Below are 19,593 nucleotides of genomic sequence, written 5' to 3' on the forward strand. Positions count from 1 at the left end.
TCCCCACGGTAGCACTCCTCCTCCCGTTAGCTCAAAGAGCTAAGCGGATTATAAGATAGGGCGCACGTCTCAGAACAAATTCGTTCGAGTAGCAGAGGGATTTGTCCCAGAAGGAATTAATTATGAATTTTTGTTTCACGGTTGATGCCCTACTCACCACGCGCCTGCTAAATTTACCGTAGGTGGTGCGGAACCCGTGAACCATGAGACGTTGCACCTATTTCATTATATACGTAAACAATATGTTTCGGTCAATGGAAAAAGGCGCAACCCTGCAAATGCGCGATGGCGATAGGGCTCTCCACTCGAGAGAGCTCTGTCGAGCCTCTCCAGAGGGAGGGGCGGGGGGGGGGAGGTTATGTTTGGCCTACTATTCCACACTGGCCAGACATCCTTTAAGAGGCCGGAGTAACCACACTTCCTTACCCAACCACACGCGCCCTGCTGGGTGGACGGAGGCTTACCCAGGTCTGCTGCGGTGGTATAACGGTCAACACATCGCACTTACAATTGCTACATGTCACCAGTTCAATTCAATTTTCCGTCGCTGCAGTTGGGGGTCGTCCATAAATGACGTCACGCACCTGGGGGGGAGGTCAGACATTTGTGACGATGTGTGAGGTAGGGGGGGGGGTTGAGAAATGTGACGTCACATCAAAATGGGCAACTTTAAATAAATATAGACAACACGTTCTACTTAATTAAATACTTTTTATTATTAGTTCTTTCGGTAAAGTCACGTTGAAGGGAAACAATAAAATAATAAAATATATAAAACAATAAAAATTCTCACGACGTTTCGACCATAAACGTCGTGAGAATTTTCATTTTTTATATATTTTATTATGTTATTCTTTCCCTTCAACGTGACTTTACCGAAAGAACTAAGAATATGAATTACTGCAGTCACGAAAGCTTTAAATCAGAATTTAAATACTTTTTAATAAATGTTTTCTCCTCCAACATCAGAGTGCAGCGCCACATTAAGTACAAACTACAATGACAATAGTTTAAAGCGATTTTAAGCATGTTTTTTTTTGGGGGGGGGGGGCAGAGCTTTGTGACGTCATATTTGAGGGGGGGGGGGTCTGACTTTTTGTGACGCCGTGTGACGACAGGGTGGGGGGGGGGGGTTAAAAATCGTCCCAAATCGCGTGACGTCATTTATGGTGGGCCCCTTGATACAATGCGCCAAATGTTATTAAATTCTTACCTCTCTCTCTCTATGCTGTCCATCCAGTAGTATGCGAATCTGAATTGGGTGTACGTGACAGCGAGTGCATTGGCAGGTCGCGTGTAGTGGGGTAAATAAGTGTGGGTACTCCTGCCACAGTGTGCAGGAAGAGTATGTCGAATACTCTCGTTTGGTCATCGCAGTTGAACGGCTGAACAAGCTCGAACATCTATTTACAGTCGTCGGTATTCCACAAATCGGTTTATTATCGCTGCAGAAGCACAGACAAAGTCACGTTTTTCGCATCTACTCGAGTTTGATCTGATGTATTCGTTCGATTCACATCTGGGTACATCACGGCATTGCTTGCAAATAACTAGCACCCATCGCAAACACAATAATGATAATCATTAAATAAAGAATATCAATCTACCTCCAAGCTTGCAAGACAGTCACTACGATATCAGCAGCAGCATCACAACTCATCATTACCAAACCAGACTATTACTATTTCATCTATTTTTTATTTTACCAGGTAAAGCCCACTGAGCTATTATCTCTTTGTAAGGAGCGACCTGGCTGCAAATGATCGCTCAACGAAGTGGCGTATCATGTGGAAATATATGGTAGCAGCCAAATAATCAAAACGCATGTTTATTCTAAGTGTGTAGGGAAAAACCCGAGAACCCGTAGAAATATCCAAGCGACCACGGAGAAAACATGCAAACTCAAAATATACAGGCGTCAGGGTCGGGATCGAACCCACGATCTCCTGTATACCAGGTGAGGGAGGTAACATCGCCACCGTGGCGAGCCTAAGAATATAGACTTCAAACAACGATTCATACATGACAAGGCTATGGTAGGAATGTTACACACGATAAAAACTTTTCTCACGTGCAAATTTTATTATTTCAAAACAGTATTTAAATAACAGGGTGGGCAAAAAGTCAGGACACGTAGAGTTCTATAATTTTTTTTTAACACTGGCGTTACAAATGCATTCTTTAAGTTCATATTTTAGTTTTTTTTATCATTGTTTATATCTATCTTTTCCATCTTTTCAGATGGACATTTAATAATGGAACGAACATTGACGAAAGACTAACGAGTTAAATTCGTTTATTTTTCTGTATGTTAAATGTCCCAAATTCATTCAAAAAGAGAATTCATTAATGCATTCATGTCAATGGAAGTCATTTTCAACTTTTGTTAAAATAAATTAAATAACCCTGTCATGTAATTTGTGGAAATAACTAAAATAACCCTGTGTCATGACTTCTAATCCACCCTATATATGCTGCATTTAATTTGTTCGGTTATTTATGACCGCGCATCATAATTTGTATTATTATTCTAATTACACTGAAAAACGCGATAAGAGCAACTCGTGGATCAGAGGGCACGCACAAGGCACAGGGAGACATCATGTCGACTCCATGAGAGTCAGGCTGGCTTGGGCAGGACTTGTCACTGCAAGGGAATGACCGCCAGTAGTCGAGACTAACCACGGAGGGACACATGCAGGTGTTAGATGGATTATTGCAGTGAGATATGGGATGGGTTGTGGTGGGGGGGGGTGAGGTAGGCCTTCATCCAGCAGTAGATAGAATACAGCTGCTGCTGTTGCTATTGCTGCTGCTGATAATTATAATTACTTTTCTGACCTCTTAAAGTTGAATAGATCCGTCCCTCTGTAGCTGCCGCGCAGGATCTTGCCGCTCATGATCAGATAGAATGCACTTCGGAATGAGTTGTTGAAGGATGCAAAGAGAATGGGGTTCATCGTGGAGTTGAAGTAGGTAAACCAGTTGGCCACGTCCCACACCGTCGGGTCCATCTTGTAGCCGATCACCGGCTCCATGGCCACCACCACGATGAAGGGCAGCCACACGATAAACAGCACCACCATGATCATGCCCAGGGTCTTGGTGGCGTTGTGATCCCTCTTCATGGCGTTCCACCTGCTCTGCATGGTTAAGTCGCTTGTGTTGCTCGCCCGGACCTGGTCTCCCAGCGAGCTGATCTTCTTCGCCTGATTCCGAGCCATCATGTAAATCCTGGAGTATGCCGCCATGATGAACAGCATAGGCAGCATGTAGGCGCCCATGGAGTTGGCGAGTCCAAACGGGACGTTCATGAACACAGCGCAGTTGTCCGGGCAGCTCTTGGCGGCGACCACGCTCTCGATGCCTTTGATGTTGAGCTTCAGCATGTAGGAGACACCGTACGGGATGATGTTGCTCCAGCAGATGGTGAGCATCACCACCAGCGTCCTGCAGGTCACGCGTTGATTGTAGCGCAGCGGGTCGCTGATGGCCACATAGCGATCAATGGAGATGCACGCCAGGTTGAAGATGGAGCACGTGGTGAAGGTATAGTCGAGCCACGTGTGGATGCGGCACATCAGCTGGCCATAGAACCAGCAGCTGTAGGCTGTGCGCATCACGGAGAAGGGCATGATGAGGCAGCCCACCAGGAAATCGGCGAGGGCCAGCGAAAGGGCGAGCACGTTGGTGCGAGTCTGCAGCTGCCTGAAGTAGAGTATGGAGACGATGGTGAGGATGTTGCCCACCACCGTGATGGTGATGATGATGGTAAAAACGCAAATCAAGGCCACGCGTTCCGGCTGGGTCAGCTCGGACAGGGTGCAGTTGAGGTTGTAGAAGGAAACGTTGCAAGTCACCACTTTGTGAACCGTTTCTTGCAACATTGCAGGGGCGCCCGCCGGGTGACGTAGTTAGCAGAGCGTTGTCACGTCACGACTCGACCATCTCACCGTCAGGGACGAACATCTGCAAGGAGCAACGACGAAGCAGGCGACAGCGTTGGCGCATTTGCAGAGGTTCACGTTTCGAGGCCGCGGCCGCCCTGGTTAATACTTCAGGTGTATTGACCGTAATAAATGTAATTAAATATGTGTAGCCTGCTGTAAAGAGGCCACGAGTGGCATGGTCCAAATGTTGGCAAATTTGAAGAAGAAACATTTGCTGGAAAATTATTCAAGCTTAGCAGGACCATCCAGGAAAGAGTACTGAGATTTGTGTGTCTCTCCTGGGTAAATAATTATTAGAATAATCTTCATCCAGAAATTGATTATCGTTGTTATTTTTAAACATCGAGACCTATTGAAACTCACCTTGAGACAGACTGAAGGGCAGACAGACACTTGCAGAGGGGAGGAATGGAGAGAAGCACAAATAAGAATTAGAAAAAATGTAATAGCTTGCAGACTGACAGAGAGAGGAAATGGAAGATTTTGGTCATGCGATTTGTCTAAGCACCGTATTAGAAAGTTTTCAAATGTGGGTCTTTCCCATGGTCATTGCGTATGACTTACATTGGGAGTAAGAGGAACACATGGGAGTTAGAGATAAACAAATTGGGGTTATAGAGGAACACATTCGAGTTAGAGAGGAAAACATGGGAGTTATGGAAGAATATATGGGAGCTACGGATGAACACGTGGGCGTTATAGAGGAACACATGGGAGTTATAGAGAAACACATGGGAGTTATGGAGGAAAACATGGAAGTTATGGAGGAATCCACGTGAGTTATGGAGGGACATGGGAGTTACTGAGGAACACATGAGAAATATAGAGGAAAACACGGGAGTTTTAGAGGAAAACATGGGAATTATAGAGGAACACATGGGAGTAATGGAGGAACACGTGAAAGTTACGTAGGAACACATGGGCGTTATAGCAGAACACATGGGAGTTATAGAGGTACACATGGGAGTAATGGAAGAACAAATGGGCATGATGGAGGAACATAGGCGTTATGGAGGAAGACATTCGCATTATGGAGGAACACATGGGTGTTATGAAGGAACACATAGGAGTAATGGAGGAACACATGGGCGTTATGGAGGAATACATGGGTGTTATGAAGGAACACATAGGAGTAATGGAGGGACACATGGGAGTTATGGAGGAACACATTGGCATTATAGAGGAACAACATGGGCGTTATGGAGGAACACATGGGCGTTATGGAGGAACACATGGAAGTTATAGAGGAACACATGGGAGTTATAGAGGAACATATGGGAGTTATAGAATAGCACATGGGAGTTATGGTGGAATACATGGGATTTACGAATGAACACATGGGAGTAATAGAGGAACACATGGGTGTTATGAAGGAACACATAGGAGTAATGGAGAAACACAATGGAGTAATGGAGGAACACATGGGAGCTCTGGAGGAACACATGGGAGTAATGGAGGAACACATGGGCATTATGGAGGAACACATGGGCGTAATGGAGGAACACATGGGCGTAATGGAGGAACACATGGGCGTAATGGAGGAATACATGGGCGTTATGGAGGAACACATGGGCGTTATGGAGGAACACATGGGCGTTATGGAGGAACACATGGGCGTTATGGAGGAACACATGGACATTATGGAGGAACACATGCGCGTAACGGAGGAACACATGCGCGTAACGGAGGAACACATGCGCGTAACGGAGGAACACATGCGCGTAACGGAGGAACACATGGAAGTTATAGAGGAACCCATGGAAGTGACGAAGTCAACTCATCTGCCGAAGCTAGGTGCTAGGTGATTTGGGGAGATCTTCATCCAGCTGTGGATAAATCGTAGCTGATAACGATGGCAATGAGGCATAGACTTTACAAAATTATGCCAAGATTTCGAGCTCCTCCAAAACATGATTAAGCTTTAACATCTCTATATATTGTCTATATGTATCAGATAATGTGTCCCCCTATCGTTTTATTCTGTAATATAAATATTTATCAAGTCAAACTCTTCGCGCCGCTGTAAAGCGAGTGCTGGAAATCCAACAGTCTCATGGTCAGGCCCATTCTGTCCACAGGACAAACATTGTTGACATCCAACAAGATGGTACCTATTTTACGTGTCCGCAACGGATGATGCACTGAGTCGTACAGCGGACGTTGGAGTGGTATGGACAGCACCACGCCTGTCCGCCTTTGTGTTCCCAGTGATGTTCACATACCGTGCCAAGTAGTCCTAGGAGAGGCGCGACTGATGTTATCTGTGACTGACAATCGCAGATAACTCTTCTGCATCTCCCTTCCGATGTTCATATACACGCACCCATTCGTGCACATACACAAACAAAGACAAAGATCCCCCATATAGCCTCAACAGGCTGATGGGAAAAGTGGTGTTAGCGAGCACTTATGAAGGCTGGCACGGCACACGAGGGGGTGGTTGGCCAGGACTACGCCCGGCCGCCTTTGTCTTACTAGTGGCAATGTTTAAACACCTCACGAGGTACTCATTTGAGGCTGAGTCGACCTAGGGGAGGCCCAGGACCGGTTCTTATAATCTGCACTGGTGTTAACTATGAGCGGGAATCGAATTCGCGAAGCCAGTTTTTGCAGCGCAGCGCGCTAAGCAAAATGTATCTTCTATCTATATAAATAAAGACGTTAATTTGCATATGTCTCAAAAAAGCTCTCTACGGTACTTCCAGACAGGGTAAAGCTGACATTTGCGACACAGGTAACTTTTAGGACACAGACAACAGGAGGGAAAATCTATCTTCTAGTTCTATTGGCGAGCACCGATGAAGGCCGGAACGGCACATAAGGGGTTGGGTGGCCAACACCACGCCCGGCCGCCTTTATCTCTCGAGTGGCGATGTTTACACACCGCACCAGGTACGCATTTGAGACTGAGTCGACGAAGGGGAGGCCCAGGCACACACACACACAAACTCTTACGCACACAGATATAAATACGTCGACACGCAGGCACATATTGATATACCCACATACTTAATACGTTAATGTGAAGTACATTTTTATACTCTTTGGTTTTTTTCGGTAAAGTCACGTAGGTAAAATATCAATAAAATAAATGAAAACAACTAAATTAAATCACGACGTTTCGGGCGCAACACAAGCGTCCGTCATCAGGTGGGGACAAACACAGCGAGGGCAGTTGCTGAGATATGTCAAAGAGATGGCTGAGGAGGGTGGGTGGGGGGGGAAGAGGGCAGGGTGGGTATGGGGGCGGGGTGTGGGCTGGGGGAGTAATTCCCAAAGCTGGGGATACAGCTCGAGTCCCACAGGTGGGGGGGGAAGCGGGGGAGAGTGGAATCGGACAAAACGACTACACGATTGGAAAGCTGTATCTTAAATTTCCTAGTGATGTGCAAGGCTGGGAGTAAAAGACTGGTGATGTGGATATGAATATAAACGGTTAAGGCAGCTAGGGTTTAACTTGGTTAATAGCATCTTTCCAATGATTGCTCAATTTTAATCCATCTTCTCGGTTGAAGTTATGTCTATGTTTGTATATCTGGATGGCCTCATGGACAAACCTTTGGTGGTATTCAGACGGCTTGCAGAGCACCTTGGTCTCGAAAAAGATAATATCATGAGAACCCGCTGCGTTGAAACAATGATCAGCCACGGCCGAAAGATGTTATTAACCAAGTTAAACCCTAGCTGCCTTAACAGCTTATATTCATATCCACATTACCAGTCTTTTACTCCCAGCCTTTCATATGGGACTTCAGCTGTATCCTCAGCTTTGGGAATTGCTCCCCCAGCCCACACCCCGCCCCTATACCCACCCTGCCCTCTTCCCCCCCACCCTCCTCAGCTATATAAACCCCTGTTAGAGCCATCTCTTTGACATATCTCAGCAACTGTCTTCGCTGTGTTTGTCCCCACCTGAAAAACCAAAGGGTATGAATCCTTGCAGTCACGAAAGCTTCAAATCTAGAATTACATTTTTATACTTTGATTTATTTGCAATTGCGATACTGAGACCCCAGCCATCCATGCTGTCGACTCCGTGCCCCTGATTAAAGTGCAGGCTCAAGACCCATCATCTTATCCTCTGCCTATAACTGACTGCCCCTCTCTCCTATAATCTAACGCAGAGAGCCGCAGACTCACACAGAGGGCCAGAGATTCACACAGAGACCCATAGATTCACACAGAGACCCATAGATACACAAACAGACCGACAAATTGACGCAGAGAACTATGCCTATACAACGTCTCCCGGCACGTGAGCATTTATGACCTCATATATAAATCCGCATTGTGATCGCATTTTTTGAGGTTGACGAATGTCCTGCATCCTCACGCAAGATACGTGTATGCATTTGAGAGGACATCATTGAGTGGAGGCGGAGCGATAAAATCAGCTCGTGTGTAGAGGAGCTAAAGTGGATTGCTCCATCACCAGACATTGAGGGACAGCGGCGGCGGCTTGCGGAGGCTTTCATCCAGCAGTGGATCTTGTTCTTTTACTTTCCAAAAGGCAGAGAGAGACACGCAGGTCGTTAGAGTGAGAGAGATAACCAAGCAGGGAGACACAAATACAAAGATCCCCCGTATAGCATATTACCACTGTTGGGGCAAGTGCTACAGTGAGGGAAAACAAGTATTTGATCCCCTGCTGATTTTGTACGTTTTCCCACTGACAAACAAATGATCAGTCTATAATTTTAATGGTAGGCTTATTTGAACAGTGAGAGAGAATAACAACAAAAAATCCAGAAAAATGCATGTCAAAAATTGATTTGCATTTTAATTGAGGGGAATAAGTATTTGAACCCCTCTCAATCAGAAAGATGTCTGGCTCCCAGGTGTCTTTTATACAGGTAACGAGCTGAGATAAGGAGCACACTCTTAAAGGGAGTGCTCCTAATCTCAGCTTGTTACCTGTATAAAAGACACCTGTCCACAGAAGCAATCAATTAATCAGATTCCAAACTCTCCACCATGGCCAAAACCAAAGAGCTCTCCAAGGATGTCAGGGACAAGATTGTAGACCTACACAAGGCTGGAATGGGCTACAAGACCATTGCCAAGCAGCTTGGTGAGAAGGTGACAACATTTGGTGCGATTATTCGCAAATGTAAGAAACACAAAAGAACTGTCAATCTCCCTCGGCCTGGGGCTCCATGCAAGATCTCACCTCGTGGAGTTGCAATGATCATGAGAACGGTGAGGAATCAGCCCAGAACTACACGGGAGGATCTTGTCAATGATCTCAAGGCAGCTGGGACCATAGTCACCAATAAAACAATTGGTAACACACTACGCCGTGAAGGACTGAAATCCTGCAGCGCCCGCAAGGTCCCCCTGCTCAAGAAAGCACATATACATGCCCGTCTGAAGTTTGCCAATGAACATCTGAATGAATCAGAGGACAACTGGGTGAAAGTGTTGTGGCCAGATGAGACCAAAATGGAGCTCTTTGGCATCAACTCAACTCGCCATGTTTGGAGGAGGAGAAATGCTGCCTATGACCCCAAAAACACCATCCCCACCGTCAAACATGGAGGTGGAAACATTATGCTTTGGGGGTGTTTTTCTGCTAAGAGGACAGGACAACTTCACCGCATCAAAGGGACGATGGACGGATCAATGTACCGTCAAATCTTTGGTGAGAATCTCCTTCCCTCAGCCAGGGCATTGAAAATGGGTCGTGGATGGGTATTCCAGCATGAGAATGACCCAAAACACACGGCCAAGGCAACAAAGGAGTGGCTCAAGAAGAAGCATATTAAGGTCCTGGAGTGGCCTAGCCAGTCTCCAGACCTTAATCCCATAGAAAATCTGTGGAGGGAGCTGAAGGTTCGAGTTGCCAAACAACCGCCTCGAAACCTTAATGACTTGGAGAAGATCTGCCAAGAGGAGTGGGACAAAATCCCTCCTGAGATGTGTCAAACCTGGTGGCCAACTACAAGAAACTTCTGACCTCTGTGATTGCTAACAAGGGTTTTGCCACCAAGTACTAAGTCATGTTTTGCAGAGGTGTCAAATACTTATTTCCCTCATTAAAATGCAAATCAATATATAACATTTTTGACATGCGTTTTTCTGGAGTTTTCTGTTGTTATTCTGTCTCTCACTACTCAAATAACCCTACCATTAAAATTATAGACTGATAATTTCTTTGTCAGTGGGCAAACGAACAAAATCAGCAGGGGATCAAATACTTTTTTCCCTCACTGTATTTAGTGAGCACCGGTGAAGGTCGGTACGACACGCGAGGGGGTGGGTGGCCAGAACCACGCTCGGCCGCATTTATCTCTCGAGCGGCAATGTTTACAACATCGCACGAGAGTAGTCATTTGAGACTGAGTCGACCGAGGGGAGATAGACATAAACTGTAAGTCCACATCGAGAGGCAGACAATAAATCGAAACGCAGCCTCGCCGATCGGAGTGCATAGAGCAGGGGTCGGCTATCTTTGACCAAGATAGCTCGAGAGGCCCATCACACGCAGAGCAACTGGTACACAAACAGCAGATGACAACACACACTCTGACTTAGATACATGAAATAGGTGATAGGCGCAGTTTTAGGCCATTTAGTTCCCCCCCCCCCCTTAGTTATTCTTTGACAATACAGCCTCACTGTTGGAGATGTTGTCACCAAGACGTCCCACAGTGACCCGTTTCCTGGCATATTTAATCGATTACATTTTTTTTACCTTACGTTTTCAGATTGACGGGTTTTTTTGTTGTTGTTAAACGGCTGCCCGCTAGGGGCAGCCAAAGCGCCGCATGCGGCTCCGGAGCCGCAGGTTGGCGACCCCTGAGTCAGAGAGGCACCGCCACAGTAGCTGTGTAATGCTTACCGCACTGGACTTGTAACCCAGAAGTCGCCTGTTCGATCGGTTCAATCTCCCGGTGCGGCCGTTGAAACAATGGTGCACGTTTATTTAATGCCCCCCCTCCCCCCCCCCCCAGTTGATGTATCACCATAGGAAGTCGATCGGCATGCAGAATGTTGTACTGAGACTCGAAGTCACGTTCTCAGCGGTTCTAACACGAATATTTTGAACCCCTGGTTGACCCACCCGGACCCAGGAATTTAACCTAGGTCCTTCGTGGTGTTGGGTCAGTCGCTAACACACGGACATTATAGCCCCTCATCTATACGGCCACCTCTAACATATAAGCTCACCTTGACGCAGAGCACTGTCGATTCTTGCGTCTTCTGGCCGTCGTTAGTATTACCCTGTGTATCTCACCTGGTACCGAGCGACCAGGTGCGTTACCTCTCCGCTTTGTGTGTTTATATACCCGCGCCGTGGCTCCCTGGAGTATGAGCTTATTAGAGCGCTTACTCACCCACTCACCCACCCCTCTATCCACTCGTCTCTCCCGTCCAGCCACCAACCTCAGCCACCCCTATCAAACACCCCTGCCTCCCACCCACTCATCGACCCCACCATAAGTGGACCTGTGTGTCACTCCCCCCTCCCATCCACCTACCCTGTCAACTAGCTCACCAGCCAAGTCTCCCACACAGTACTCACCTATCCCACCAATTACCTCCCACACACAATCATACTTCGTCTTGTGTATCTTTGCCACCGCGACAACCTCCCAGCACGACCACCGCCCCATACAAATTACAAATAACCCCCGTATAGCCTCAACAGACTGTGGGGACAAGTGCTGTTAGGGAGCACCTATGACGGCCGGCACGGCACACGAAGGCGGGTGGGTCGACAACACCACGCCCGGCTGTCTTTGTCTCCCCAGCGGCGATGCTGACACACGGCACCAGGTACTCATTTGAGGCTGCGTCAACCTAGAGGAGGCCCAGGGCCGGTTCAGATCATCCTCACTGGTGTTAGCCGTGAGCGGGAATGGAACTCTGGTCGCCGGGTCTGTAGTGCAGCCTGCTAACGGCCACACTACCAATCCCCCCACCCACTCACCACCATTCCGCTTTTCACTCACCCAGCAGGCTAATGGTTCATGGCGGTGTTAAACTTAACAGTTCACAAGTCTCCGAACGAGGGAAGCGAGGGATGCGGACCCAAGGGATTTCGAGAGAGATAATTGCTGTGAAGGGGGGCGAGAGGGTGGGAGGCGGGGGGTGGGGTGCGGGCAGTGAGCCTTGTGTGTTCGTGGTGCCGGTCCTTCTGTTGCTCTTCTGTATTAAGCGAGGGCCATGAGCAGCGCAAAAAGCACATCAGGATGTATTTAAATATAATTAATTAGATATTTATGATGATGATGTTTTAATGTGTATCTTAATATAGTTACATACGTATCATATAGCATATATTATATATGATTATCTGTTAAACAAATATAATGGAAATATATGTATTGACTACTGTATTTGCCCAAGAATGTCAGTGTGTAACGTGCGTGACGTCACTCCACGTCGACCAGCCCCCCTCATTAACAATCACGAACAGGTTACGTCCTTCACATGGACCCGCCCCTCATTAATAATCATGAGCAGATGACGTCACTCCAGCATGGAGAACCCCCCCCCCTCATTAATGATCATGAGCGGGTGACGTCACTCGACATGGGGGTAGGGGGGGCGCCTCCTCCCCCCTCCTCAGCGTAAACTTAAAACCCTCACTGCAAAGGCAGAACCCTCACGTCACGTGATCTCCCTAACGCTATTGAGACATAGAAGTAAAAAGGACGTCATGATGAACACGGGATTATGACCTTGAAATGAAATAAGTCTGTGTCACCGCGGCCTTACAAATTGCACACGAATGGATGCAATTAATATCACGTCGCGGCCTGATTTTCGCTTGCAAGTTTCTAATTTAGCGGCCGTCCATAAATTACGTCACACGATTTTGGCCGTCACACGGCGTCACAAAAAGTCAGACCCCCCTCAATAATGACGTCACAAAGCTCTGCCCCCCTTCCCCCCCAAAAACATTTCCATTTTGAAAATAACACATGTTTCAAATCACTTTAAACGATTGTCATTGTAGTGCGTATTTAATGTGGCGCTGCACTCTGATGTTGTAGGGGAAAACATTTATTCAGAAGGAGGCGTTGAAAAGCTGAAATTTAGCATAAAATTCACTTGAAAATATTTAACGTATAACTAAAACTGCAGATGTTCAGAATATTATATTAAAATTCTCTTATAATTATAAAATATTAAAAATAATTATAACTATTAAAACAAAAACTTGAAACTTTGTAGTAGAACGAAGCAAAATGGAGAGTACAATTATAACAATCACATATTCATTCCACAGAATGAAAAGCCCTGGTAGAATCATTAGAATCAAAATGTTTAATAACAATCATTCAAAAAAATCACAAAATGTATGCTTCTCCATGCTCCAATGGAGAAGCAAAATGCTCCTTCATGTAGTAAATAAAAGGTGACCTTAGTAAATTTAAATAATCAAATAGTTAATAATGAAAATTAATCAAAATTAGAGTTGTTATAACTATTCAATTTAATTGATATTTATTTAAAGTTGCGCATTTTGATGTGACGTCACATTTCTCAAACCCCCCCTCCCCCCCTCGTCACACATCGTCACAAATGTCTGACCTCCCCCCCAGGTGCGTGACGTCATTTATGGACAACCCCCAACTGCAGCGGCGGGAGATTGAATTGAACTGGTGACATGTAGGAATTGTAAGTGCGATGTGTTGACCGTTATACCACTGCAGCAGACCTGGGTAAGCCTTCGTCCACCCAGCAGGGCGCGTGTGGTTGGGTAAGGAAGTGTGGTTACTCCGGCCTCTTAAAGGATGTCTGGCCAGTGTGAATAGTAGGTCTGACCCCCCCCCCCCTCCAGGTGCGTGACGTCATTTGTGGACGGCTCCTTACTGCAATATACCCGTCCTTAGACGGGCAAAAGGCTAGTACATATATAACATGTATTTACATGTATGTGTAATACATAATATATCAAAGGTATATATAATAGGCGACGTTTCGTGCAATGACCCTTCACAGCATAATAGAGGCCATATCTTTAATAATCATGTCAACTTGTAGCTCTGCACCGCAACCAGAGAGAGAGACTACTCAGAGAGAGAAGACTCAGAGAGAGGGACGACTCAGAGAGAGAGACTACTCAGAGAGAGAGGACGACTCAGAGAGAGAGAGAGGGACGACTCAGAGAGAGAGAGAGAGACGACTCAGAGAGAGAGAGAGAGGGACGACTCAGAGAGAGAGAGACGACTCAGAGAGAGAGGGAGAGAGAGGACGACTCAGAGAGAGAGGGACGACTCAGAGAGAGAGAGGATGACTCAGAGAGAGAGAGGACGACTCAGAGAGAGAGGGACGACTCAGAGAGAGAGAGAGACGACTCAGAGAGAGAGAGGACGACTCAGAGAAAGAGAGGACGACTCAGAGAGAGAGGGACGACTCAGAGAGAGAGAGGACGACTCAGAGAGAGAGACGACTCAGAGAGAGAGAGAGAACCACCGCAGAGGAACTGGGTCGAGCTGGAGGAGAAGCTGAAGGAGCGGCTGGCCACCTGGAGTCGCCTGTGCAAGTTCCTCACCTTCAGGACAAAGACGTTGGTGGTGAACCAGCTGGTGACGTCCATGCTGTGCACCGACTCTTCTCCCTGCACCCCCCCATAAGCCTCGTCAACGCACTTCAGAAGTGGGTCCTCGACTTCTTCTGGTCGGGTGGAGGACACCGGGTCGCGGCTGGGGTCCTGGCCCTGCCACTGGACGAGGGCGGCCACGGGCTGGTGTGCGTGCGGAGTCAGCTGGCCACCTTCCGACTGCAGGCAGCGCAAAAGTTCCTGCGGGCCGCCCCTGCACCGGCCTGGAGCGTCACGGCCTCCTTCCTCCTTAAACAGCTGGGGGGTCTGCAGTGCTCCAAGCAACTATTCTACATGGACCTGCAGGGCCTCCCACTGGGACAGCTGCCACCCTTCTACAGAAGCGTCCTGCAGACATGGAGCTCCCTCGCCGTTAGGAGGCTGAACCAACCGCGATCGGCCGAGGATCTGGTCTTCGAACCGATCCTCAGGAACCCACAGACAAAGCTGCCATCCACCACCACCACCCCTGGCATGAAGAGGCGCCTCGCCAACGCGTGGCTCACCAGATGGGAGATCTGGTGGAGCCTGAAACACGGGGCCGGTGGCTCGGACTAGCAGACGTGGCCGCAAAGACAGGGCTGCAGTCGCTCTGGGTGGCTGCCCGGATCCTGGCCGAAGCCAAGGGGGCCTTCTCAGCGGCAGCGGGGAGAACGCCCCCCATCGGCGTTGGGGATGACGAGGCCCCTCTCGATCCCCCTCCACCGGAGCTCTCAGTCGTGCCACTGCATCGCCAATGCCGACAAACGAAGGCGGATCACAACCTGTGCCGGCTAGAAGACCTACCGGAGGTGGCCTTCGCAAATGTAAAGAGGAAAATGCTCTACTCCTACATGGTCCGGTTCCACCAACAGGACACCCTGAGGAGCCACAAGAACCATGCCTGGAGGAGAGCCCTGCCCTGCGTCTCTCCGGAGAGGCCTCGCTGGAGGCAACTCTACTGCAGACCGACGTACAACCGCATCGGCGACCTCAGCTGGAGTATCGCTCACGGCACCGTCACCACCAACGTCTCCCTGGCGCGCTTCACCGACACGTCCCCGGAGTGCCGGTTCTGCGGTAAAGCGGAGACGGTGGCACACCAATACGTGGAGTGCAAGAGCCTGGACTCGCTGTTCAAGGTCCTGAGAAACATCCTCCTAAGGTTCAGCCTCCACTTCTCCCCGACGGTCCTCATCTTTGGACACCCGAAGGGCGACGGACCCCAACATCTTCAGGGCCTGGTCAACGTGCTCTTCGGCTACGCCAAGCTCGCCATATACAGGGCGAGGAAGGTGGCCCTGGAGGGGCAACGTCCAGCCAGCAGCCTGGGCATCTTCCGCGCTCTGGTCGGAGCCAGGGTGTGGCCGGAGTTCCGCCACGCGCGGCTGACCCACGCCGTGCCGGCCTTCAAGGAGCAGTGGGTGCTGGAGGAGGCCGTGTGCTCGGTGGCAGATGAAGGAGAGCTCTGCATGCAGATCTGAGCTACCCGTTGGAGGCCGTTTGACTGTGGGAAGGGCTGCGTCCAGATGCAGCACTTGTCGTAGTTATAAAGAAAAAAGAGAGAGCGAGCCAAATGGAGTAGGAAGAGAGGGGGCAGAGAGAGAGGGGGGGCGGAGAGGGGGTAGAGAGAGAGGAGAGGCAGAGAGGGGGGTAGAGAGAGAGGGGGGGGCAGAGAGGGGGTAGAGAAAGAGGGAAGGGGAAAGGAAAAAATGGAAGAAAATCATATTTTGGGTCTTTCATTTAAAAGGGGGGGGGGGGGGTTACATAAAGCAAAGCATTAAAAAAACCCGAAATGATGAACGGAGCAAAGTGCCGACTACACCGAGCATCTTATTGTTTCTTCTGATCGTAAAAAAAAGAGAGAGAGAGGGACGACTCAGAGAGAGGGACGACTCAGAGAGAGAGAGACTACTCAGAGAGAGAGAGGGACGACTCAGGGAGAGAGAGAGGGACGACTCAGAGAGAGAGAGAGGGACGACTCAGAGAGAGAGAGACGACTCAGAGAGAGAAAGAGAGAGGGACGACTCAGATAGAGAGAGAGGGACGACTCAGAGAGAGAGAGAGACGACTCAGAGAGAGAGGGACGAATCAGAGAGAGGGACGACTCAGAGAGAGAGGACGACTCAGAGAGCGAGAGAGGGACGACTCAGAGAGAGAGGGACGACTCAGAGAGAGAGGGATGACTCAGAGAGAGAGAGAAGGACGACTCAGAGAGAAAGAAGGACGACTCAGAGAGAGAGGGACGATTCAGAGAGGGAGGGACGACTCAGAGAGAAAGAGGACGACTCAGAGAGAGAGGGACGACTTATAGAGAGAGGGACGACTCAGAGAAAGGGACGACTCAAAGAGAGAGATGGACGGCTCATAGAGAGAGAGGGTCGACTCAGAGAGAGAGGGACTACTCAGAGAGAGAGGGACGACTCAGAGAGTGAGAGGGACGACTCAGAGAGAGAGGACGACTCAGAGAGAGATGACGACTCAGAGAGAGAGGACGACTCAGAGAGAGAAATGGACGACTCAGAGAGCGAGAGAGGGATGACTCAGAGAGAGAGGACGACTCAGAGAGAGAGGACGACTCAGAAAGAGAGAGAAGGACGACTCAGAGAGAGGGACGGCTCAGAGAGAGAGGGACGATTCAGAGAGAGGACGACTCAGAGAGAGAGGACGACTCAGAAAGAGAGAGAATACGACTCAGAGAGAGGGACGACTCAGAGAGAGAGGGACGACTCAGAGAGAGGCAGGACGACTCAGAGAGAGAGAGAGGACGACTCAGAGAGAGAGAGGACGTCTCAGAGAGAGAGAGAGACGACTCAGAGAGAGGGACGACTCAGAGAGAGAGAGAGGACGACTCATAGATAGAAACGGACGACTCAGAGAGAGAGACGACTCAGAGAGATGGACGACTCAGAGAGAGAGGACGACTCAGAGATAGAAACGGACGACTCAGAGAGAGAGAAACGACGACTCAGAGAGAGAGAGGACGACTCAGAGAGAGGGAGAGGGACGACTCAGAGAGAGAGAGGACGACCCAGAGAGAAAGGACGACTCAGAGAGAGAGAGGACGACTCAGAGAGAGGGAGATGGAAGACTCAGAGAGAGAGAGAGAGAGGACGACTCAGAGAGAAAGGACGACTCAGAGAGAGAGACGACTCAGATAGACGGAGAGGGACGACTCAGAGAGAGAGAGGGACGACTCAGAGAGAGAGAGACGACTCAGAGAGAGAGACGACGACTCAGAGAGAGAGGGATGACTCAGAGAGAAAGAAGGACGACTCAAAGAGAGAGAGACAACTCAGAGAGAGATGACGACTCAGAGAGAGATGACGACTCAGAGAGAGAGAGAGAGGGACTACTCAGAGAGAGAGAGGACGACTCAGAGAGAGAGGACGACTCAGAGAGAGGACGACTCAGAGAGAGAGAGGGACGACTCAGAGAGAGAGAGACGACTCAGAGAGAGAGAGGACGACTCAGAGAGAGAGGACGACTCAGAGAGAGGACGACTCAGAGAGAGAGAGGGACGACTCAGAGAGAGAGAGACGACTCAGAGAGAGAGAGGGACGACTCAGACAGAGAGGGACGACTCACAGAGAGGGTGGGACGACTCAGAGAGAGAGGGACGACTTATAGAGAGAGGGACGACTCAGAGAAAGGGACGACTCAAAGAGAGAGATGGACGGCTCATAGAGAGAGAGGGTCGACTCAGAGAGAGAGGGACTACTCAGAGAGAGAGGGACGACTCAGAGAGAGAGAGGGACGACTAAGAGAGAGAGGACGACTTAGAGAGAGATGATGACTCAGAGAGAGAGGACGACTCAGACAGAGAAACGGACGACTCAGACAGCGAGAGAGGGATGACTCAGAGAGAGAGGACGACTCAGAGAGAGAGGACGACTCAGAAAGAGAGAAAAGGACGACTCAGAGAGAGGGACGGCTCAGAGAGAGAGAGGGACGATTCAGAGAGAGGACGACTCAGAGAGAGAGGACGACTCAGAAAGAGAGAGAATACGACTCAGAGAGAGGGACGACTCAGAGAGAGAGGGACGACTCAGAGAGAGGCAGGACGACTCAGAGAGAGAGAGGACGACTCAGAGAGAGAGAGAGAGGACGTCTCAGAGAGAGAGAGAGACGACTCAGAGAGAGGGACGACTCAGAGAGAGAGAGAGGACGACTCATAGATAGAAACGGACGACTCAGAGAGAGAGAGACGACTCAGAGAGATGGACGACTCAGAGAGAGAGGACGACTCAGAGATAGAAACGGACGACTCAAAGAGAGAGAAACGACGACTCAGAGAGAGAGAGAGAGGACGACTCAGAGAGAGGGAGAGGGACGACTCAGAGAGAGAGAGGACGACCCAGAGAGAAAGGACGACTCAGAGAGAGAGAGGACGACTCAGAGAGAGAGAGATGGACGACTCAGAGAGAGAGAGAGAGAGGACGACTCAGAGAGAAAGGACGACTCAGAGAGAGAGACGACTCAGATAGACGGAGAGGGACGACTCAGAGAGAGAGAAGGACGACTCAGAGAGAGACGACTCAGAGAGAGAGAGACTACTCTGAGAGAGAAAGAAGGACGACTCAGAGAGAGAGAGACGACTCAGAGAGAGAGACGACTCAGAGAGAGAGAGAGACGACTCAGAGAGAGAGAGAGGACGACTCAGAGAGAGAGACTACTCTGAGAGAGAGACTACTCAGAGAGAGACTACTCAGAGTTAGAGACGACTCAGAGAGAGAGAGAGAGACGACTCAGAGAGAGAGAGAGACTACTCAGAGAGAGAGAGACGACTCAGAGAGGGAGAGAGACGACTCAGAGAGACTACTCAGAGAGAGAGACGACTCAGAGAGAGAGAGACGACTCAGAGAGAGAGAGAGGGACGACTCAGAGAGAGAGAGGGACGACTCATATAGAGAGAGAGGGACGACTCAGAGAGAGAGAGGGACGACTCAGAGAGAGAGAGGGACGACTCAGATAGAGAGAGAGGGACGACTCAGAGAGAGAGGACGACTCAGAGAGAGAAACGGACGTCTCAGAGAGAGAGAGAGGGACGACTCAGAGAGAGAGAGGACGACTCAGAGAGAGAAACCGACGACTCAGAGAGCGAGAGAG

General features: G+C 49.2%; 2 protein-coding genes across 2 annotated transcripts in view; both read right to left on the reverse strand.

Moving 5' to 3' along the window:
• Nucleotides 1–2,068: 2,068 nt before the first annotated feature.
• Nucleotides 2,069–6,168, reverse strand: LOC116944659 (trace amine-associated receptor 365-like). Its single transcript, XM_032958396.2, has 3 exons — nt 6,062–6,168; nt 4,314–4,342; nt 2,069–3,969 (listed from the first exon to the last, which is right to left on the reverse strand). The coding sequence occupies exon 3, from the start codon at nt 3,885–3,887 to the stop codon at nt 2,829–2,831; it is 1,059 nt and encodes a 352-aa protein (XP_032814287.1). The 5' UTR covers nt 3,888–3,969; nt 4,314–4,342; nt 6,062–6,168; the 3' UTR covers nt 2,069–2,828.
• A 4,527-nt stretch (nt 6,169–10,695) lies between these two features.
• Nucleotides 10,696–19,593, reverse strand: part of LOC116944537 (trace amine-associated receptor 365-like) — a 32,017-nt gene continuing 23,119 nt past the window's right edge. The window contains exon 3 of the mRNA XM_032958192.2: nt 10,696–10,748. Coding sequence (XP_032814083.2) covers nt 10,696–10,748 — 53 coding nt within the window. The remainder of the gene's footprint in view (nt 10,749–19,593) is intronic.

This window comes from Petromyzon marinus, chromosome 21 (genome assembly GCF_048934315.1).
Source record: "Petromyzon marinus isolate PM22_M1 ecotype Great Lakes invasive population chromosome 21, UKy_Petmar_22M1.pri1.0, whole genome shotgun sequence".
Taxonomy (NCBI): Eukaryota; Metazoa; Chordata; class Hyperoartia; order Petromyzontiformes; family Petromyzontidae; genus Petromyzon; species Petromyzon marinus.

Coding starts and splice junctions, on each gene's coding strand:
- LOC116944659 (XM_032958396.2), bottom strand. CDS start 3,887: ATGTTGCAAGAAACGGTTCACAAAGTGGTGACTTGCAACGTTTCCTTC.